Source organism: Biomphalaria glabrata, chromosome 11 (assembly GCF_947242115.1).
Source record: "Biomphalaria glabrata chromosome 11, xgBioGlab47.1, whole genome shotgun sequence".
Lineage (NCBI taxonomy): Eukaryota > Metazoa > Mollusca > Gastropoda > Planorbidae > Biomphalaria > Biomphalaria glabrata.
This window is the reverse complement of record NC_074721.1, coordinates 39,623,696-39,647,696: the sequence shown is the minus strand read 5'-3', so window position 1 is coordinate 39,647,696 and position 24,001 is coordinate 39,623,696. Positions and strand designations below refer to the sequence as shown.

Genomic DNA, 24,001 nt, shown 5'->3' with positions numbered 1-24,001 from the left:
AGCAGTTGTCAATATCACATCATTAGTCATAGCTGTTGTCAATATCACATCATTAGTCATAGCAGTTGTCAATATCACATCATTAGTCGCAGCAGTTGTCATTAGCACATCATTAGTCATATTATGTGTCAATATCACACTATTAGTCATTGCAGTTGTCAATATCACATCATTAGTCATCATTAGCAGTTGTCAATATCAATGAGATGTCAATGTCACTGCCTAATACTATATCTAAAGTCAATACTATAGAATTGGTCGATGTCTATATCACACCAATAGTCTATAGTACATTAATGGTCTATAGGACAGCAATAGTCTATAGCGGAGATCGATCAATATCATATCAGTGGCCTATAGCACATTATTGGTCAATATCATATATCATTCATTAATCAATATGATATCATTCATTGGTCAATATCATTTTAGTATAATTCAGATCAAGTTATAAATCAATTTGAATTTTCTTGACTAATGGAGATCAATGAATTTGACCTTTTTGTTTTTAAGTTTCTTTTCACTTCTAATTCTAATAGGGTGATGCAGGTCCAGCTGGCAGCCCCGGGTTCCCTGGTTCCAGAGGTCCCCCAGGTCCTGCCGGTTCAGCAGGTGCTCCAGGTGCCAAGGGTACTGCTGTAAGTATATTTTCTTGGGAAGCCAATAGGCACTTACTAAATCCCTTTTCTATTCTTTTAAAATTACATTCACTTTTGTTTTTGCAATGCTTTTAATTAATGCAACTGTATCTTTCTTGTATGTGTTTTCTGTTTTGTATGTTTGGATTTTCGCAATTAGTTTTTCGACCATTTCTACTCATCCAATCGTCATCGAATGTTGCATACAAGCTCCTGCTTGATAACGACCCATGAATTAAAAAAAAAAAAGAAAAACATATGTGTTGATGAGTGTTTTATATAGGTTACATCACTCAGTGTTACATCCTTTGTAACTGTTGTTGTCAACCAAGATGGCGTTAGATTAAACAGCTGATTTCATGTCTTATAAGTTATATCCAGAGTCTTGTTATTATTCGTTCATGATAATCAACTATATGCTTCATACATTTATATAGCCTATAGATTGGGCACTAGATAGATTTTTTATTAATCTACGTTTATGATTTAGGGTGACCCTGGTGAAAATGGCTTCAAAGGCTCTGCTGGTGAAAAAGGTGCACCTGGACCCGCTGGTGATGTTGGAGCCCCAGGCCCATCTGGCCCCGCTGGAAGCAGAGTAAGTTATGCCTGATATATTTGTTTATAATTTGTAAATGTAGATTTCTATAATCAATTAGAATGTCAGGTACCTGACTCCTCATGCTCACGCAGAATTTTGTATGTGCTTAGAATTAGATTTAGAATTTAGCTTTAAATTTTTAGACCTACATTTTAAAAGACACTAAAAATTAAAAACACTATTTAGAAAAATGTTTTTGTTTTTTATTTTTTGTCTGTAGCTGTATTATATAATATGAAAGTTATTATAAGGCCTATGTGTGTATATATGCATCTTCTAATTCTATTTGTAAAAAATTATGCTTTTTTTTTCTAGGGTGAAAGAGGAGCTCCAGGTCCTCAAGGAACAGCTGGCCCTTCAGGAGAACGAGTGAGTTTGCAATTTATTTTTTTAGAGCTACATGTCTCATTGTGTTAGGATTGGAATTGGAAATGCATTTTCACTAACATTGCCATCTTCAGCAGTTTTTAAATTTAAAACTGTGAATACATTGTTTCAGGGTACACCTGGGGCAAGAGGCCTTCCAGGTCCAAGCGGTTCACCTGGCCCTAAAGGAGCTGACGGTGTAGATGGTGAAAGAGGTCCCAGAGGAGAGGCTGGAGCATCTGTAAGTTACTTCCTGTTTTATGCTTTTCATTGGATGTGTGGTTGAGAGGCTAAGGATGCTTGAACTTAGCTACCTCTAAAGAGTTGTGTTTACAGGGCGCCTAAAGGCAGCATGAAAAAATCTTCTCCCAGATACTTCCTATCCCCCACCTGTCCACAAATAAGATTGGACTATAACATCTGAGAAAACTATAAGCATGAAAGTAGCGATTTTTAAAAGCTAAAATTTTTTACTTTGGTTATTTACAAGGCGGATGGGTGTTATAGTAAAATGTTACATGTTTTAATCTATTTTCTTTCTTATTTATTAATTTATAATTTCATTTTATTTTTATTTTCTAGCCGTTGAGTGTGTGTTTTCTATTTTCTGAAACAAAATGTGTATTTAAAAAATAATGTCTCTAGCATTGATCTTTTCCCTGTTTTATAGCTGTTTAAAAAAAGGGAGGGAAGCATAGTTAGATATTTCTAAAAAAAAATTAAATTAAAAATGTTTTTCTACAAGAATTACTTGTGCCGAAAATAAAAAAAAGTAGTAGGACCTTTCAAGAAGCCTCTCAAATAGTTCTAAGTGCAAAAATATTTGTCAACCTTAGGCCTATAATGTGTTGGTGGTCAAGAGTGTATTGTCCTTTAGTGGTTTTTTTTACAATTTGATTGTCAAATAATGTTATTATAATTATGAATCTGTCCTCTACATTAAAATGGGATATTTGTGAAAAGTCTTTTATAAAATCTTAAAATTAAATAATATTCAATAAAAATGTTCAACTTGATTACAAATTTTGAAATATTAACCTAGACCAAATATTTGTGTTTATTTCTAGGGTGAAACTGGTCGACCAGGCCCTCCCGGAGCACCAGGAGATGCTGTAAGTGTTACTAAATATAGAAATAGATAGATATACATACTTTGGATTGGGAGAATTTAGGATACATTTTTGTTAACTCAATGACGAAATTTGTTTTTAAAAAATTACTGGTACCATTTATTTACTCTTTAGGGCCCTGTTGGATTGGCTGGACCTGATGGTGCAAGAGGCCCTCCTGGCCCACCCGTAAGTAGTTCCTTATTTGATTTACTGTCTTTATCAGTTAGGCACCTTATGGTTTGTTTGGATGTATGTAGTGTTGTAAAATGTTTTAGATGTTCCTTTCGATTGTGAAGAATAGCAATGTTTGAATCTTTAATCTATGATAATTATGTTTTTTTGCTAATGTCACTGTCTTTTATATGCAATCAATTTTTTGTTTTCTTTTGATCAGGGACCTTCTGGTGCTGACGGAAAAGCTGGAGATATGGGGCCACCTGGTTCTCCAGGTAACCCCGGACAGCAAGGGGCACAAGGACCTCAGGGTGAACGAGTAGGTTTTCACTCTTTCTGCCTGTTACAGACCTATATATTTCTAATCCTAGAATCTATTTACTTGTCATAGCAATAATAACTTAGCTGGGGTTTTTTTTTACAATTCATAAAAATATTTATCTTTAATGATACTAAGGATCTATTTACTAAGAATAGCAATATTTATTTTCTTGGTGATACTAACTATCTATTTACCAAGAAAAGAAATATTTATTTTCCTGTTTATAGTAAGTATTTATTTACTAAGAATAGAAGTATGTATTTACTTCGTGTCACTAGGGATCTTTTTACCATGTTTTTAAATATATATCCTACTTTCTTGGTGATCTATTTACTAATCATAGAAAAAGTAACTTTTTTGTGGTGATACTAGGGATCTCTTTGCCTTGCAAATTTGCTTAATCTAGTTGATACTAAGGATCTCATACTATAGGTGTAACCTTGTGTCAGTCTAATCATGCATGTAAATCAATCACTTCTGCCAAGTCGTTGGTTTTCTTGGCTGGTTCAAGCAAACCAATAGCACTAGGGGAAAAGGAGCACTTGTAGAAGTTTGTCCTAGCATATGGCATAATAAATATGTCTTCATTTTTGTGTCTATTATAGGGAAATCCTGGTAAAGAGGGCCAACCTGGAACCCAAGGTCAAAGAGGACCACAAGGAGATGCTGGACCTAATGGAGAACGAGGACCCCCAGGGCCACCAGGACCAGAGGTTCGACATTTCTAAAATTAGACTCTTTTTAAAGTGTAATAATTTTAACAGAAATTCCTAGGCTAGGCTTATCTATTACTATTATTTTACTAAGATGTTTAGAAAAATGTAGAAAAATTAATGCAGCTTATCTTATAATACATGTGCTTTAAGAAACAAGAACATCATGTTCTGTGCATGCTCAGTTGTAAATAATTTGTTTTAATTAGAGATTTTTAGCTAATATAGTGTTTTATTTTAGAAAAAAAAATTTTTTTTAATTACTTTTATATTGATACAAAAATATTTACTACAAGGAATAAACTATTGTTATTTATTGTTAGGATACATATTTAGTAGCATTAAGAAATTGTTTTAGTAGTAGGCAGTGATCTTGGAACCATAAAAGTTGTCATGGTAACACAGGAAGTGACAAGCTTAGAGCAGAAATAGGGTAGAAGCAATAGGGATGTCAAAATAGGAGACCCTATGACATTTGTAAATAAACATTATAAAGTTGAAAAAAAAGTCTTATCATGTTTTTGGCAGTGTCTTGAATACTGAGCAGCTGTAAGAACTTGTCTGAGCATTAACTCTTCTTTGTTAGAACACAATATTATCATATGTTTTAGCGTTTTGCCTACCAGTAATAATAATATTTTGGATATGGGGCATGGTGGCTGAGAGTTAAAGCGCTTGGCTTCTGAACCAGGGTTCCCTGTTTCAAATCCTGGAAAAGACTTTGATTTTTAATTTTGGGCGCCTCTGAGTCCACCCCGCTCTAATGGGTACCTGACATTAGTTAGGGAAAAGTAAAGGCAGTTGGTCATTGAGCTGGCCACATGACACCCTTGTTAACCGTAGACCACAGAAACAAATTACCTTTACATTATCTGCCCTATAGGCCTCAAGGGGAACTTTCTTTCTATATTTTAGATGGCTGTCAATAATACTAAGAGATAGTTAAAATACTTCATATCATCTGACTAAGTAGGTCTTGTTGTTTTGAGACCAGGAAATGTCCTTAGTATGTATTGAACATAAAGAAAGAAAGTTTAAAGAAAACAAAGTCTAGCATATCTTTCATAAGCATAATCAAAATGTCTTCTGTTTTATCAAGGAGTGCTCAAGTATTCAAACTGATTACAATTTGAAAGTTCTAGTTTGTTATTTTATTTAAGCTAGTGTAGAAATATTATTCAAATAGATTACATTTTTTAAATAGTTTTTTTTAATGTGTTTTAGGGAGAGCCAGGCAGGGCAGGACCTCCTGGTGGTAGAGGTGCTAATGGTTTTCAGGGAGCTCCAGGACCCCAAGGTGGTCCAGGAGAGAGTGGAAGAGAGGGCGAACCAGGACCCACAGGACCTGATGGACCACCTGGTCGAGCTGGCTATCCTGTAGGTACTTTTCTGTTTATCCCACATATTGTTGTCAAACTGAATTTCCATTAGTTTGTACCTATCAGATAATCTCATCTTATTTCAATTAGTATTGTGAATATTTCTTTTTTTTTTTTTTTCATTACATTCATGCTGTCTTTAAATATAGTAGTATGAAAGATCCACTAATTAACTTACAAGAGTTAAAATAATATTTTTTATATTTAAAGAAATTATCTTCACCTTCACCTATTCCTTAGTCTGTTAAACTGTAGGGTCACCACACAAGATCTTTTAATCTTTCTCCATTCCTCTTTGTCCTTTGCCTTGGATAGAATTTCTTTTAATGACAGGCCTGTCCATTCTTTGATGTCTTCCCATTGCTTCCTCTGTCCTCCTCTTCTTCTTTTTCCTGGTACTGTTTCCTGAAGGAAGGCTTTGTGAGCCCTGAGGACCTTGTGAATTGGCCAAAGAGTTTGAGTATATATTTTTTGATATGGTTAGCAGGTCATCATGGGGTCCAATGGCTGTATAAATCCTGTTTTTAAATCTCTTCATTCATGATACGGTCTTCATAAGTGACACCTAGGATCTTATATAGCATCTTAATTCCATTTCTAAAATCTTCACCTTTCCCTTAGTCTTTTAGACCATTGGGCACCATACAAGATCTTTTGACTGACTTTCTCCATTCTTCTCTGTCTTTTACCTTGGACAGAATCTTTTTGAATGACAGGCCTGTCCATTTTTGTATGTTGCCTTCTCATCGCTCTCTCTGTCTGCCTCTTCTTCTTTTTTCTTGGTACTGTTCCCTGAAGGAAGGTTTCTGTGAGCCTTGAGGACCTTGTGATATGGCCATAGAGCTTTAGTTTGTGTTTTTAAACAGTATTTTGCAGGACATCATGGGGTTCAATGGCTGTAGTAATCTTGTTTCTAATCTCTTCCTTTGTGATGTGGTCTTTGTAAGTGATACCTACAAATTTTCTGCTATAGTCCCATCCAAGTAAAGTACTAGCAATAATTTATGCAAACATCTGTCTTTATTCTAGCTATATGCATTTGCTGCAAAGTTATTGATTTTTTTCTTTTTCTTAATGCACAGGGTGAAAGAGGTTTCCCTGGACCACGAGGATCACCTGGCCCAGTTGGAGAGGCTGGAGCACCTGGTGGCCCTGGACCTGCTGGTCCTGCAGGACCTCGAGTAAGTTTAAATTTAACATTTTAGTGACTATCTTATTAATAAAAATAATTTAATAATAATAATTTAATTTATAAAGCGTTGTTAACAAACAAAATGCTGTGATAACATTACAAACATAAACACAACAGCTAAAATGACAAACTAATCTTAAAAAAAGGTTTTGAACAGATAAGTCTTAATGTTCTTCTTGAATGTAGTGTAGCATGTTGTCTGTCTGAGATCAATGGGGAGAGAATCCCAAACTGAAAAAGCCAGAAAATCATCGCTTTTGAGGGAGAAACATGTCACCACTAGAATCCTTAAGTCGAATGAGCGCTGGGCTCTCTGAGGGGCACATGAAGTAATCAATTTGCTATGGTACCATCTTTAATGTAAACATTGGACGCTCATGACAAATTAAGTTGAAATCTAAAATTAATTTCAGTTTGGGGCTGATACAAGTTAATCAATTAGTGGAAATAGTTACCAGTATTAAAGTTGAACTTAGGTTGGTATGAGTTACAATCATTGGGAATAGCTACCAGTATTCAAATTTACATTATGTTGGGTATAAGCTCACTAAATGTATTGCCTATGACAATACTTGTCCATTTTTATCTGGATATGAGCTCTAATAATATTCTTAAGAATTTACTAACTTCAAGCTATTCTATGGCCTCCTTCAGTCGCGAAGCCACTATGGATCATCTCATGGAAATGAGATGAATGCCTGGGCATTAGCTGTGGTCGGAATGATATCGCCCACACATCAGTTCCCCCCCCCCACTCCACGCGGCTGATGTATCAAAGGAACGGCAGTGCCGATACATTTTGGGGTCAGCGGCGTCGCAGGTTCTGCCAGAGTGTAGCACTGGGTGCTGCAAACTGCCTTAGGGTCGCTAGCTCCTGATTTTTCCTCAGGGTTGACTCCCGAAGCCTTTCCCATGATTGGGTATAGCTGCAAGGCAACAGAGGTTTGAATTCAGAGTTTTCCTTTTCTTAGGTGGGTAGCCAGCCATGGCTAACGAGCCACTCTTGCCCAAAGCTTACTGGTTAAGGTGCCAGTTACTCGCCTTTGCCCCTTCTCTTATTATTGAGAACAGTTCCGCCGGACTCAATATCTGAGCCACACGTGAAGGCCAGGAGTTGGACTGGTTGTCAGAGGCTATTTGAGACGCATGCCATTAGCAAGCATTTTATAGGTAGTGGAGTGCTTACATCCATGTAACATCCAATGACAACCTTCCGGAACTTCAATCTATTAAGAACTTGCTAAATACTTGAGTTTACAATTAAATTTTAGAAATATGGTTTTGGTGAAAGTTCATCATACAAGATCAAGATTTTAAAAGATTATTGAGATTAGTTTTCAAATGCTAAAATGAAGGCTGCGAAATATTTATTATACAAATTTTTCAGGGTGTTTCTGGTGAATCAGGTGGTCAAGGTGAACCTGGTGCTCCAGGACCTTTGGTGAGTTGATGCAATACAAAACATTAGATCTTTAAACATTTTTTAAGAATTATTTTTCTACAGTAATATAGCCTTGTTTCTGCTTATTTTATTTTTCAAGTATTGGATAAATAAAATCAAAAAGAAAAACTATTTTCATCAGTGTATATCCTTATTTTTTTCTTGCTTAATTCTGAAATACTAAGATAATAAGATACACATGGGCTAGAAAAATCACATATTTTAACTTATTCATAAAAAATTTTAATTACAAAAAAACAAAATTCTTTGCAATTATGATATTTTGCTTTGGATAACTTCTTATTTAACTATTATATGCAATAGAGATGTGTTTTTAAATTGGTATTGAAGTCAGAAATAAATGTGTGTTTCCATTTTTTAAATTTTGTTTAGGGCCCACTTGGTGAGCGAGGCCCGGCTGGTGAACCAGGAGAAAAGGGAGAATCTGTAAGTTTTACGTCAAATGATAACTTTATAGTTTGTGTTACATTTAACTCTTTCTCTCCGTAATTATTTACCACATTCTGGTGGAATCAACGCTGGTATCGTCAGTTAGGAGAGAAAGAGTTAATACTTAGGTCTTGGCTTCAGCATTTCACTGATGAGTAAAGATGGTTCCTACTATATTGTATAGTCTAGTAACGAAGGTATGATTTAAGGTTTGAATTATTTTGTGTGATAGGGAGAAGCCGGCCTGCCTGGACCAAATGGATCACCTGGACGACCAGGAAAGCAAGGAGAGCGTGGATCTGTCGGACCTCAGGGTGAAGCAGGTGTACCTGCACCTAAAGGAGACCCCGGAGAAACAGGTGACCTATTTATAAATAGCATTAACATTGTCTTAGAGTTATACTGATTGTTATCTATAATGTTTACCTATAAATTTTAATTACAGGAGAACTTGGTCAGCCTGGTGCTGCTGGACGTCCAGGTGCTAGAGGAGAGGCTGGACCTCAGGGCGAGCAGGGCATTCCTGGCTTGGTTGTGAGTACAATATGAATATGATTTGTTATGATTCCTTTACTCCCCTTACAAGATCAAGGAAAATTCTCAACCTTAGCTTATTGTTGTAACAAAACATTTTGGGCCATAATTCTTCTATGACTATTACATGATTGTGCAACTATTACAAGATTGTGCAACTATTACATGATGGTACAACTATTACATCATTGTACAGCAATTACATGATTGGGCTACTATTAAATGATAGTGCAACTATTGCACGATTCTGCAGCTATTACATGAAGGGGCAAATATTACCTGATTGTACAACTTTTACATGATTGTGCAAATATTACATGATTGTGCAACTTTCACATGGTTGTGCAACTATTATATGATTGTGCAATTACTGCATGATTGTGCAACTTTTACATGATTGTGCAATTATTACATGGTTGTGCAACTATTATATGATTGTGCAACTATTACATGATTGTGCAACTATTACATGAGTGGCCAACTATTACATGATTGTGCAACTATTACATGATTATGCAGTTTGGTTAGCATTCAGAAAACTTGTTTCTATGTTAAGTCTGTTTTTGTTTAAGGGTGCTCCTGGTGCTACAGGCAAGAAAGGAGAGGCTGGTCTAGCTGGACCTAAGGTAAAACATTTTTTTAAAGAAAGACATACCTTAATATCTGTGCAGAAATACATATAACCTCAACAGATTCTTCAAAGATGAATGCTTTAATTAATGGAATTTTTAAAAAGTAGTAATAATTTTCTCCATTTGAGATTTCCATTCTTGGCATATAGTTGTAAGTAACTAGCTTTTTATCTGGTGTACAAAAATATGTAGTGTTGATAAGTTTGTCTGTGACTGTGTGTGTGTATATTGCTGTTAGCCTCTTGCTTAAATGACTGGTTCAGCTAAGTTATTTTAATGATGCCTGACTTGCCAGTTTACTGTTAGTAACACTTACTATATGTCCACAACAGTCACCAACAAAATGAATTGCGCTAGTGAACTTGAAGTAAAAATGAATTTTAATCCAATCCAAGAGGGACCTATCCAATAAACGTGCTGCTATAACTTTACTATATCCAAACACAAGGCACTAGTTATACGACAAGCTGTACATTTTAATCCAATCCTAGAGGGACCTGTCTGATGTCAATGTTGCTATAACTTTACTATATCCAAACACAAGGCACTAGTTTTATGACAAGCTGTACATTTTAATCCAATCCTATAGGGACCTGTCTGATGTCAATGTTGCTATAACTTTACTATATCCAAACACAAGGCACTAGTTTTATGACAAGCTGTACATTTTAATCCAATCCTAGAGGGACCTGTCTGATGTCAATGTTGCTATAACTTTACTATGTCCAAACACAAGGCACTTGTTATATGACAAGCTATACATTTTAATCCAATCCTAGAGGGACCTGTCTGATGTCAATGTTGCTATAACTTTACTATGTCCAAACACAAGGCACTTGTTATATGACAAGCTATACATTTTAATCCAATCCTAGAGGGACCTGTCTGATGTCAATGTTGCTATGCTTTACTATATCCAAACACAAGGCACTTGTTATATGACAAGCTATACATTTTAATCCAATCCTAGAGGGACCTGTCTGATGTCAATGTTGCTATAACTTTACTATGTCCAAACACAAGGCACTTGTTATATGACAAGCTATACATTTTAATCCAATCCTAGAGGGACCTGTCTGATGTCAATGTTGCTATGCTTTACTATATCCAAACACAAGGCACTTGTTATATGACAAGCTATACATTTTAATCCAATCCTAGAGGGACCTGTCTGATGTCAATGTTGCTATAACTTTACTATGTCCAAACACAAGGCACTAGTTTTATGACAAGCTGTACATTTTAATCCAATCCTAGAGGGACCTGTCTGATGTCAATGTTGCTATAACTTTACTATGTCCAAACACAAGGCACTTGTTATATGACAAGCTATACATTTTAATCCAATCCTAGAGGGACCTGTCTGATGTCAATGTTGCTATAACTTTACTATGTCCAAACACAAGGCACTAGTTTTATGACAAGCTGTACGTTTTAATCCAATCCTAGAGGGACCTGTCTGATGTCAATGTTGCTATAACTTTACTATATCCAAACACAAGGCACTTGTTATATGACAAGCTATACATTTTAATCCAATCCTAGAGGGACCTGTCTGATGTCAATGTTGCTATAACTTTACTATATCCAAACACAAGGCACTAGTTATATGACAAGCTGTACATTTTAAAAGGTATACAATAAATTATGTGTACTTTTGTATTTCTACATCTTAGGGTGAACAAGGTGAAGTTGGTGCACCTGGTGAACCTGGACAACCTGGACGTGTGGTAAGCTGCACTTAATTTATTAGTTATCCAGTTGGTTTCTACTAAGTGACATAAATTCTTAACATGGTTGTCTAGGTTAACACATTTATAAAGCGTATGATGTAAATATCTTCAAAATCATTATGGTTTTTACTCTAATTGTTCCTTGCTAAATAATTGAACAAAAAATTGTTCTAGGCATATCCTCATATCTTTAGGAACTTATTCTCAGGATAAATGATTTCAAAAAGACCCTTTCGAGTTGCTCTTAAGAGTTAAAATTATTGGTCAGCTTTCTCAAGACAGTGCAGAATTCCTAAAAAAAAAAAAAGGAAGTGATTAAAAAAATATATTTATAAATGAATTGTTTTTCTTTCATGGCACCTTTTACATACACTCACACATTCTCAAAATACACAAAAAAGCAAGTATATCTCTACATTCCTACCAATTTATTACATAAGTTGATATACTTGTTCATAGTGAATAGATATTTTTAATGAATTAGGTTATTTGTTTTAAAAAAATGTAACAAATGGCATAAAATTATTAATAATAATAATAAAAAGATTTAAAAAAAAAATCATTTGTTATAGCTATAGTCTAATTTTCTTAAATTACCCAATCTCTTACCAGGGTGATGCTGGTATTAATGGCCGTCGTGGACCTGCTGGTGACCCTGGTGTCCAGGGTGCCCCTGGTGAATCTGGACCTGATGGAAGAGCAGGACTTCAAGGGCTTCCAGGCCCACAAGGAAACACTGGACCCACTGGTCCATCTGGTCGTCCAGGAATCAAGGTTTGTACATGCAACCTTTTTTTTTTTCTTGTTTGTTTTCATTACGAAGTCCAAGTTTTTATTTCATAGTTGTCCAACATGTCTTTGTCAAACTTTAATCTAATAACTAGGAAAAAAACATCTTTGAAAGATATGCATGGCTCCCTCTGTCTCCAAAGACAATGGATGTATGGCTCCCTCTGTCTCCAAAGACAATGGATGTATGGCTCCCTCAGTCTCCAAAGACAATGGATGTATGGCTCCCTCTGTCTCCAAAGACAATGGATGTATGGCTCCTTCTGTCTCCAAAGACAATGAATGTATGGCTCCCTCTGTCTCCAAAGACAATGGATGTATGGCTCCTTCTGTCTCCAAAGACAATGGATGTATGGCTCCTTCTGTCTCCAAAGACAATGGATGTATGGCTCCTTCTGTCTCCAAAGACAATGAATGTATGGCTCCCTCTGTCTCCAAAGACAATGAATGTATGGCTCCTTCTGTCTCCAAGACAATGAATGTATGGCTCCCTCTGTCTCCAAAGACAATGAATGTATGGCTCCTTCTGTCTCCAAAGACAATGGATGTATGGCTCCTTCTGTCTCCAAAGACAATGAATGTATGGCTCCCTCTGTCTCCAAAGACAATGAATGTATGGCTCCTTCTGTCTCCAAAGACAATGGATGTATGGCTCCCTCTGTCTCCAAAGACAATGAATGTATGGCTCCTTCTGTCTCCAAAGACAATGGATGTATGGCTCCTTCTGTCTCCAAAGACAATGAATGTATGGCTCCTTCTGTCTCCAAAGACAATGGATGTATGGCTCCTTCTGTCTCCAAAGACAATGGATGTATGGCTCCTTCGGTCTCCAAAGACAATGAATGTATGGCTCCTTCTGTCTCCAAAGACAATAAATGTATGGCTCCTTCTGTCTCCAAAGACAATGAATGTATGGCTCCTTCTGTCTCCAAAGACAATGGATGTATGGCTCCTTCTGTCTCCAAGACAATGAATGTATGGCTCCTTCTGTCTCCAAAGACAATGGATGTATGGCTCAATGGATGTATGGCTCCCTCTGTCTCCAAAGACAATGGATGTATGGCTCAATGGATGTATGGCTCCCTCAGTCTCCAAAGACAATGGATGTATGGCTCCCTCAGTCTCCAAAGACAATGGATGTATGGCTCCCTCAGTCTCCAAAGACAATGGATGTATGGCTCCCTCAGTCTCCAAAGACAATGGATGTATGGCTCCTTTTGTCTCCAAGACAATGAATGTATGGCTCCTTCTGTCTCCAAAGACAATGGATGTATGGCTCCTTCTGTCTCCAAAGACAATGGATGTATGGCTCCTTCTGTCTCCAAAGACAATGGATGTATGGCTCCTTTTGTCTCCAAGACAATGAATGTATGGCTCCTTCTGTCTCCAAAGACAATGGATGTATGGCTCCTTCTGTCTCCAAAGACAATGGATGTATGGCTCCTTCGGTCTCCAAAGACAATGAATGTATGGCTCCTTCTGTCTCCAAAGACAATAAATGTATGGCTCCTTCTGTCTCCAAAGACAATGAATGTATGGCTCCTTCTGTCTCCAAAGACAATGGATGTATGGCTCCTTCTGTCTCCAAGACAATGAATGTATGGCTCCTTCTGTCTCCAAAGACAATGGATGTATGGCTCAATGGATGTATGGCTCCCTCTGTCTCCAAAGACAATGGATGTATGGCTCAATGGATGTATGGCTCCCTCAGTCTCCAAAGACAATGGATGTATGGCTCCCTCAGTCTCCAAAGACAATGGATGTATGGCTCCCTCAGTCTCCAAAGACAATGGATGTATGGCTCCCTCAGTCTCCAAAGACAATGGATGTATGGCTCCTTTTGTCTCCAAGACAATGAATGTATGGCTCCTTCTGTCTCCAAAGACAATGGATGTATGGCTCCTTCTGTCTCCAAAGACAATGGATGTATGGCTCCTTCTGTCTCCAAAGACAATGGATGTATGGCTCCTTTTGTCTCCAAGACAATGAATGTATGGCTCCTTCTGTCTCCAAAGACAATGGATGTATGGCTCAATGGATGTATGGCTCCCTCTGTCTCCAAGACAATGGATGTATGGCTCAATGGATGTATGGCTCCCTCTGTCTCCAAGACAATGAATGTATGGCCCCTTCTGTCTCCAAAGACAATGGATGTATGGCTCAATGGATGTATGGCTCCCTCAGTCTCCAAAGACAATGGATGTATGGCTCCTTTTGTCTCCAAGACAATGAATGTATGGCTCCTTCTGTCTCCAAAGACAATGGATGTATGGCTCAATGGATGTATGGCTCCTTCTGTCTCCAAAGACAATGGATGTATGGCTCCTTCTGTCTCCAAAGACAATGGATGTATGGCTCAATGGATGTATGGCTCCTTCTGTCTCCAAAGACAATGAATGTATGGCTCCTTCTGTCTCCAAAGACAATGGATGTCTGGCTCCCTCTGTCTCCAAGACAATGGATGTATGGCTCAATGGATGTATGGCTCAATGGATGTATGGCTCAATGGATGTATGGCTCAATGGATGTATGGCTCAATGGATGTATGGCTCCCTCTGTCTCCAAGACAATGGATGTATGGCTCAATGGATGTATGGCTCAATGGATGTATGGCTCCCTCTGTCTCCAAGACAATGGATGTATGGCTCAATGGATGTATGGCTCAATGGATGTATGGCTCCCTCTGTCTCCAAGACAATGGATGTATGGCTCAATGGATGTATGGCTCAATGGATGTATGGCTCCCTCTGTCTCCAAGACAATGGATGTATGGCTCAATGGATGTATGGCTCAATGGATGTATGGCTCAATGGATGTATGGCTCAATGGATGTATGGCTCCCTCTGTCTCCAAGACAATGGATGTATGGCTCAATGGATGTATGGCTCCCTCTGTCTCCAAGACAATGGATGTATGGCTCAATGGATGTATGGCTCCCTCAGTCTCCATAATGGCTCCTTTTGTCTCCAAGACAATGAATGTATGGCTCCTTTTGTCTCCAAGACAATGGATGTATGGCTCCTTCTGTCTCCAAGACAATGGATGTATGGCTCAATGGATGTATGGCTCCCTCAGTCTCCAAAGACAATGGATGTATGGCTCAATGGATGTATGGCTCAATGGATGTATGGCTCCCTCAGTCTCCAAAGACAATGGATGTATGGCTCAATGGATGTATGGCTCAATGGATGTATGGCTCAATGGATGTATGGCTCATTTTGTCTCCAAGACAATGAATGTATGGCTCCTTCTGTCTCCAAAGACAATGGATGTATGGCTCAATGGATGTATGGCTCAATGGATGTATGGCTCCCTCAGTCTCCAAAGACAATGGATGTATGGCTCAATGGATGTATGGCTCCCTCAGTCTCCAAAGACAATGGATGTATGGCTCAATGGATGTATGGCTCCCTCTGTCTCCAAGACAATGGATGTATGGCTCCTTTTGTCTCCAAGACAATGAATGTATAGCTCAATGGATGTATGGCTCCCTCAGTCTCCAAAGACAATGGATGTATGGCTCAATGGATGTATGGCTCAATGGATGTATGGCTCCCTCAGTCTCCAAAGACAATGAATGTATGGCTCCCTCAGTCTCCAAAGACAATGGATGTATGGCTCCTTCAGTCTCCAAAGACAATGAATGTATGGCTCCTTCTGTCTCCAAAGACAATGGATGTATGGCTCCCTCAGTCTCCAAAGACAATGGATGTATGGCTCAATGGATGTATGGCTCCCTCAGTCTCCAAAGACAATGGATGTATGGCTCAATGGATGTATGGCTCAATGGATGTATGGCTCCCTCTGTCTCCAAGACAATGGATGTATGGCTCCTTTTGTCTCCAAGACAATGAATGTATGGCTCCTTCTGTCTCCAAAGACAATGGATGTATGGCTCAATGGATGTATGGCTCAATGGATGTATGGCTCCCTCAGTCTCCAAAGACAATGGATTTATGGCTCAATGGATGTATGGCTCAATGGATGTATGGCTCCCTCTGTCTCCAAGACAATGGATGTATGGCTCAATGGATGTATGGCTCCCTCAGTCTCCAAAGACAATGGATGTATGTGAGAGAAATCACATTCATGCTAAATGCCTAGGCACTTGCTACTAGCAGTAGCCTACTGTGACTACCTACTGTGACTAACAAGTGTGATTACCTAGTGTGACTACCTACTGTGACTACCATCTGTCACTACCAACTGTGACTACCTACTGTGACGATTGTAATTTACCTCTCACTGTTGTTTGAATTTTCTTAGGGAACTTTTGGAGACACTGGTAAACAAGGTCGACCTGGAAACAATGGTGCTCCTGGTTTAGCTGGATCCCCAGGATCTAAAGGACAAAGAGGAGAAGATGGTATTCCTGTAAGTTTTCTTGCTTACTACAGTGATAATTACTGTTATATTGTTTAATTTCTATTTTAAATGGCAATGCTCCATTAGTATATAGTATATAAGACTTATTATAAGGTTATTTTGAATGGTAGTGATATGGTAGTTTTTATCTATTTGATTTGATTATATTCCAGTGGCGATATTTAATTCCAGTGGTTTCATATCTTTATATAAACCAATTTGATTTAGGCACAACCAATTCAGGAAATAATTACAAGACACTTTAATCCATAAATCCAGCAAGACTTTATTTACAAATATAAATAGTGGTGACTAAAAACAGATTTTCTGTTGTCTCTGTTGTATTTTTTTATATGAGAAAAGAGTCCTTGTGATCACAACAAATTTCCATAAGGATGAATAAAGCTGTCTTAGCCTTTCTTTATTTCAACTGTTATTGGTTCTAGCTGCACTCTTACACTTTGATTAAATTTTGTTTTAAAAATGCTGCATTGTATTTAAAAAAAAAAAACAACTATTTCCATATTTAAATTTAAAAAACAAAAGAGTTCACTTTCAGAAGACCAAAAGTTTTTGAGATCTAAATACGTCTGCAATAGTAAATGTAATGGCAGACTAAACAAAACCAAAAGTAACTTTTCTTTTTGTGGGCCACTAAAATATGATAAGCCAGCATTAGCTTTACATACATATATAAGATATAGAGAAAGACATACAGGCTTAAAGATAAATATTGTTGTTAGTTCTAAAAGTGATAAATTGTTGAGGAACACTGACCCACACAAATGGGATGATTCAAATTAATCATTTCACAATCTCTTTGTCTTCTGTATTTATTAGGGCAATGAAGGACCCCAAGGACCCCCTGGTCAGCAAGGGCATCGTGGAGACCCAGGTATTCCCGGTGTTCCAGGAGAAACTGGACCACCAGGACAAAATGGACCTAATGGTGCCAGAGGACCCCCTGGAAAGAACGGTCAGTATAGTGAAGAGTATTAGGTATCATTTTAGATAAAGTTAGTAAATATTTTTTTACAAAGCTTATATCAACTCACTCTGTCTGTCTAGTAAAAAGTTTGTACACATTATTTCTCACTCACGCCCATTCTCAGATCAAGTTGAAACTTTGCAAAATTTTTTATTGGCATAGACAAGACATGAATCACAAAACAAAAATTAACCAATTAGTCAATTAATTACTGGTAATTAATTGTTTTGTTTGATACCAACAAGGGAAATTAAATCTTCAGTAATCATAAATACAACTAAATAATAGGACTCATCCCCTGAGATAATTGGACAGGTTATTTTCTCACATTATTGGATCAAGTTGAAAATTCAAACAATTATTTATTGTACCTAAAAAAAACATGAATCGATTAACAAATGAGTCAATTATATTAGTAATTAATTATTTTGTCTATAAAAAAAGAGAAATAACTTATACATTATTTAGATATATATAGTTGTACATATGGAATTCTTTTTCCCTTTGATAAGCATTGTTTTTTTTGGGGGGTTATTTTTAAAAAGGATTTTTAGTATACTTTTCTTGTCTATGTGTTATAGAAGCAATTGTGATTTCGGTTTAATATTGACCAATGAAAATGAATATACATAAAGTAAGAAGGGCCCCATGACATCCATATTTTTCTTAGTGAAAGGTGACTTATGTCTTGTACAAGAATTTCCACTCTACAGTCTATAGTATGGATAAAGTTCATATACACCAATATGATTCTATTAGTGCAAAGACTTCAAAAGTAAGCACATATTATGTGGGTTGGAGAAACAAAGAACAGTTCATAGTCAAGCTAAACAAAAAACATGCCGCTTTAGCACTGGTTGTGACGTTGCTGGTCAGTGTTCAGGTATTCTATAATGAATGGTCTTGATCCTTGTCATTTTACTAGTACATAATTGATACTAAATGGAACTTTATGAGATGGACAAAACATTTTTATATCAAAGCCAAAAGCTATCCTATCCACAATACTATTAAATTCATACAAATATTTCAATTGCTATTCTTTACAGGTTTGGATGGCTATCAAGGAAAACCAGGTGAGGCTGGAGCACCTGGACCTCAAGGTCCCCCTGGTGAGCCAGGACCAAATGTAAGTCTTTTTGTTTGGGAATGTCAAATTATTAACATTTATTACTTGCTTTAATATATTATCTTTGATATATCTGGTTCAGAATGTTTTTTAATTTTTTTTTTCTATATCTTACTGAAAATTTTATCAAGATTAAACTGACAATGAAATTTGGGTTTACTTGGTGTAAAATCTAGTAACAAATGTTACAAATAGATTGTAATTACATGTAACTGAGGATTCTTACATAACTTCAATACCTTATTGTTTTTTTTCTTTGTTTTTTTTTCTTTGGGGGCTATTGTGACATTTCAGTAGATCATGTGGTAAAATGTTCATGATTCATTTGTATCTTATTTTGAAATGAAATATTTCTATCTTTCAGGGAGCTACAGGTAATCCTGGTGCACCAGGTCTGCAAGGACGTCAAGGAGAAAAGGGCCCAGAAGGTGAACTTGGAAACCAAGGTCCACCAGGTAATCCAGGTCTGCAGGGTCCAGCTGGCCCAAGTGGTTCAGCTGGAACAGCTGGTGAAAGAGGACCTCGAGTAAGTAATGGAAAATGACTCGCTAATACTTTGAGCAAGGGGAGGGTAGTCATCATGTCTCTGGGATATGTTGATAGTCTTTGGGATTAGTTGTTAATAGTTTTTGGGATACGTTTATAGTCTTCATGTCAGTGGGATGAGATGAAAATCATGATTCCCAATGACAAACTGATGGTTATTAGATCTTATAATTAAGCTAATAATCATTTTCTCAAATCGACGGCTGCCTGGTCATGCAGTTTACATAGTGGACTATTATTCTGACTTCTTAATGGTCCCATGCGCATACCCTGCCCTCTGCCATTCCCTGTGGTGAGCATATGAAACGCGAAACAATTTTAAAACATTTGAGTTTACTAAAATAATTATACCATTAGCATTCTTGCAAACCTCTGTTTTTTGGTTTAAATTATATTAATATATATTCAAGTTGAAAATGTAACTAATTAATAGCTTTTGAGATACAATAGCGTGATACTTTCAGTTTCCTATCAATGTAGTCAAAGAATGGGTCATACATAAACGACTAAATTAAGCAGTTTCAAAAAGGACAAATTTCAATTATACCACAAATGCATATTCCATAAAATTCAAGATACAAGAATTCAAGTTGTACCCTGATTTAAAAAATGATATTCAAGGCAAGATAATGAAATTGTACTAAAAAGGGAAGAGAAATGTAGCTCTTAAAATCTTAAAAGTTGTAACTAGGGAATGTTATCATAGAAGACAAGGTAATCCAATAGTGCCATTTACTATTTAAAGTTGATGCCTTGAGTGTAAATGTGATCTAAGCATCCTTGAATTAGGACATGAAGAATTATTTTAGCCAATATCTGTTGTAGTTATTTTACTTTTAACCCACAGGGTGAGAATGGACCTGAAGGACCACGTGGACCCACTGGAGCAGCTGGAGCCCCAGTAAGTTGCAGTTGTAGCCCCTTTTTTTTATTATTGTTTAAATTTTGTGTGCGCATGTGTTAGCTGATAAAAATCATTATAGCAAGCTACCCTTTGACCATCAATAACATGTCAATGCCGCCACAACTGATGTAAGTCTTCTTAACGTGAGTGATTATCACAGGAAATAAAAAAAAAAGAAAACTGTGTGTCAGATAAAATGCTTCAAACATTTGGAAAGCTTCTGTAACTGTGACACTTAGAAAAATGTTAATAAAGCAACACAGATTTGTCACAGCATGCAACAGTTAGCTATTGTTAGCTTATCTTATTCTAAACAGATAAGGCTTATAGAGAACTTATATAAGATACAAATTGCTCATGTTATATCCTTTATGCGCAGGGACCACAAGGAGCTGCTGGACCTCTTGGAGCTGATGGAGAACTTGGAGACAATGGCGACAAGGGTGACCCTGGATGGGCTGGATTACCTGGGCTTCCCGGACCTGAGGTACGTCTTTGTGCACCACTTCTCAATTATAGCCGATTGTAAATTCCTATGTAAAAAAAAAATATTATGGCTGTCTGTGTTACACTCCACATCAAAAGTGTAGAACCTACTCACCGTCTTCTTCCTAGACAGGACAAAACATTGTATTAGTGTTCATTATTTTCTCTCCAAAGATGGAATGCATAGAACTGTCTGGCAGAAGCCAACCAATTATGTGTTTGTTTCTATGTTTGTCTGTCATTTTATCATTCTCCTCTGTATAAATTAACATCCTCATTTCCCTTGACTCCTCATTAAGTTGCTATTTGAGATTTACAACACTTAACTATTTTGACGCCTAAATAAAATCATTGATCTTGTTGCAGTTTACATTTTTTCTTATTCATCATATCTAGGCTAAAGATCAAATATATTATAATCTATGTTAAACATCTTATAATTTATGCTTAAGCTCTTATATTTCTATTGCTTGCTAGAAATTTGTGGATATAAGTAATCTGACAATGATATCATTTTTTTTTTCACAAAATTATGAGATGTGTATATTAAACTCTTGTAGGGACCCACTGGAGAGCCAGGCGCTAGAGGAGCTGTAGGACCTCCAGGACCTAGGGTAAGCTTATTATATTGGTATTAATACTAAGATTCAAATATGTCTACAGACATTTATAAAATAAAAAATGAATAAATCAAAACTTACAATACTCCTAGCATATTTCAAGTTAAGTTTAGATAAACAAATTTCTAATGAGGGTTTGCCTAATTTTCAAAACATTTTATAGGGACCTGATGGAAACAGAGGACCAGTAGGACCTGATGGTGAAGATGGACCTGAAGGACCTCCAGGACCAACTGTGAGTTAATTTATTTTTATATTACTAGATCTTTTCTTCAATGTATTACTTTAATTTACTCAGTTTTTTTTTTAACTCTTACTTTCTATCTGACTCTTATAAGTTTGATTCTCAAGATTAGTTCACCATTATGATTATGGGTTTTCTTTGAAGATCTGTATTCCAAAATTATTTGTTCTGTTATAAAGCTAACAAGCGAAATCATTTTTTATACAGGGACCACGAGGACCTGCTGGTGAAGATGGCAGACGAGTAAGTAGACTGGGTTGTTTTTTTTAGAGCAAATGTTAATTTATGCATAGTCTTGCTTCTTACCTGCAACATCATTTTATTATAAGCTCAGAACTGAAATTGAATTTATATTTCCTATTTGCCTGTTTGGCTTATTCTTCCATATTTTATTTTCATTTTATGTCTGCTAATTGTATTCCATTATAGCATATAAGAGACATTATCTAACTAAGAAAGATATAAAATATAATCATACTAATTAATTGTGTGTACTCTTAAAGTCATTTAAAGCTAAGTAAGCTTTGCCTTATAAATATAAGGAATCTATTATATACACAAATTCTTTGACACATTTTGACCTTTTTTTTTTAAAAGGGACCTCAAGGAGAAACTGGCCGTGCTGGTGCTCCAGTAAGTTTGTACTTTTTTAAGTCAAAAAATTTCTTATTAGAAATATTTTTTTCTAATTTTGCTTTTTATGTAATCAGTTATATACCATCAGTTCTTGAATTTATTGTAATGGTTTTTCTCTTCCTAGGGTCCACCTGGGCAGTCTGTTTATGCTTCTGCGATAACCAACTGGGCACAAGGAGCTAAAGCTGACACTTGGCTGGTGAGTCAAAGTTTCATCCAAAAATGGTCATGGAGTAATTGTTTCATAAACTGTAGACATTCCTTTTTTTAAGCTAGCCCAAACTTCCTAAATTAATAAAGAATCTACATTATTCTGTGTGCTTTTAATGTGGAAGGGTTCTGGTGGCTAAGTGGTAAAAAAACTTGGCTTCTGTGAAGACTGGGATTTTTAGTTTCATGATTTCTTGTACACCCCTATAAATCATGACATTAGTTGGGGAAAGGTAGTTGTGACAGCCACAAGACACCCTTGTTAACTGTCAGCAAAAAAGACAGATTACTTTTGCATCACTAGATAGACTACAATGAGTTGTCTCCATGTGAGCAAGTTCCTTTTTTTTATATAAGCATATAATAAGCTTCAATAACAAGGTCTCTCAATGAAATAGTTTTATTAGAAGACAAGTTTAGTTATGCCTTAAACAATTTACACTTTGGATGAAGGTAGTGTAAGCTCTAAAAGGATTCTTTTCTATTATTCACACTACTCAAATGTAGAGATTAATTTGTTCTTGGTTTTAAACTAATTTATTCTTTCCAAAAAAAAAATGTGTAAAAAAAAGGCATACATAAAATGCATTGTATTTAATTCCACCAGCGTGACTCTCCAACTGGAGAAGGTCGTGACACAATTGAAGCTCTCAAGCAGGTGACAGAGGAAATCCAGAAACTCAGAAAGCCAACAGGAGAGAAGACCTCACCTGCCAAGACATGTAGGGATCTTGCTGCTGCAGCTGGAGAGGAAAAACTGACAGATGGTAAAACATTTACTTGGAATAGAGTTTAATGCTCTTATAAAGTATATACCCAACTGAAGTTCCCATCATTGCACTACTAATTTTACAATTATTCAAAATAAAATAACATCTAAATTAAATTCTGCAATATATGTGTAATAAATGAACATATGCCAATGATCCGACACTTTCTGCATACATTGAAAAATTTTACCTACGTATTGTTTTTAAAAAAAAAAAGATCTATAAGACCCTTCTTCATTCAAATTATAATTTCGCATTTCATATAATTGGATTACTATTCAAAATTATTTGAATAATTATCTTGGTTCTGGTACTAGCAATCTTTACATGTGTATTTAAAAAAAGCAACAGCAGTATTCAATTATGCATGCAATACTTTCCACTAAGTGTTAAAAGCTCTTTTTAATGTGAAGATAAAATGAGTATGTCTCATGTTCTTGCAGGACTCTTCTGGATTGATCCTAATGGTGGTGGAGTTGCTGATGCCATCCAAGTGTTCTGTAAGTTCAGTGCCGAAGACCTGGAGGAAACACAGACATGCCTAGTTCCAGCAACCTCTAAGGTATCCAATATTTGATTCTGTGCTGAAACTCCCAATCATACACCTATTTACTAATTACATTTGTTCTTTTTTACATGCAATAGTTGGTCTGCAACATTTTTTTTTATCTCTTTGCAGTTTGAAAAGAAACAATGGTTCAGCACAAAGCCTTCAACCGATGAGTATGCCTTGTTTGCCGAAACCTTTTCTGAATCAGAGGTAAGTTTGGAGAATTTTTAACTTTTTTCTGTTGTTTCTATTAAATATAATGTATAGATCTGATTTTCAAAATGGCAACACCATTATTGAATCCACATGATAATATAATGGTATTGTAAGATACACAAGTTAAAAAGTTCTACTTAAAAATATTAAAATGTGCACCATATTAAAAACGTATTTTGGACAAATAAATTTTGACTGACATTTTAGTCTATCCTGAAATTAATTATCCATCCTAACTTTAAATGATTAATTGATCTCAGT

General features: G+C 36.3%; 1 protein-coding gene across 1 annotated transcript in view; it reads left to right on the top strand.

Annotated features, from left to right (window-relative positions):
* Positions 1-24,001, top strand: part of LOC106054958 (collagen alpha-1(I) chain-like) — a 49,164-nt gene that overhangs the window by 21,801 nt on the left and 3,362 nt on the right. The window contains exons 14-44 of the mRNA XM_056045527.1: positions 540-638; positions 1,129-1,236; positions 1,555-1,608; positions 1,739-1,846; positions 2,673-2,717; positions 2,850-2,903; positions 3,112-3,210; positions 3,819-3,926; positions 5,151-5,303; positions 6,388-6,486; positions 7,885-7,938; positions 8,332-8,385; positions 8,621-8,747; positions 8,834-8,922; positions 9,495-9,548; positions 11,231-11,284; positions 11,900-12,061; positions 16,343-16,450; positions 17,282-17,417; positions 18,479-18,558; positions 18,923-19,084; positions 19,952-20,005; positions 20,388-20,495; positions 21,055-21,108; positions 21,278-21,349; positions 21,566-21,601; positions 21,956-21,991; positions 22,119-22,193; positions 22,812-22,971; positions 23,418-23,536; positions 23,654-23,734. Of these exons, the coding sequence (XP_055901502.1) occupies positions 540-638; positions 1,129-1,236; positions 1,555-1,608; positions 1,739-1,846; positions 2,673-2,717; positions 2,850-2,903; positions 3,112-3,210; positions 3,819-3,926; positions 5,151-5,303; positions 6,388-6,486; positions 7,885-7,938; positions 8,332-8,385; positions 8,621-8,747; positions 8,834-8,922; positions 9,495-9,548; positions 11,231-11,284; positions 11,900-12,061; positions 16,343-16,450; positions 17,282-17,417; positions 18,479-18,558; positions 18,923-19,084; positions 19,952-20,005; positions 20,388-20,495; positions 21,055-21,108; positions 21,278-21,349; positions 21,566-21,601; positions 21,956-21,991; positions 22,119-22,193; positions 22,812-22,971; positions 23,418-23,536; positions 23,654-23,734 (2,802 nt within the window). The remainder of the gene's footprint in view (positions 1-539; positions 639-1,128; positions 1,237-1,554; positions 1,609-1,738; positions 1,847-2,672; positions 2,718-2,849; positions 2,904-3,111; positions 3,211-3,818; positions 3,927-5,150; positions 5,304-6,387; positions 6,487-7,884; positions 7,939-8,331; positions 8,386-8,620; positions 8,748-8,833; positions 8,923-9,494; positions 9,549-11,230; positions 11,285-11,899; positions 12,062-16,342; positions 16,451-17,281; positions 17,418-18,478; positions 18,559-18,922; positions 19,085-19,951; positions 20,006-20,387; positions 20,496-21,054; positions 21,109-21,277; positions 21,350-21,565; positions 21,602-21,955; positions 21,992-22,118; positions 22,194-22,811; positions 22,972-23,417; positions 23,537-23,653; positions 23,735-24,001) is intronic.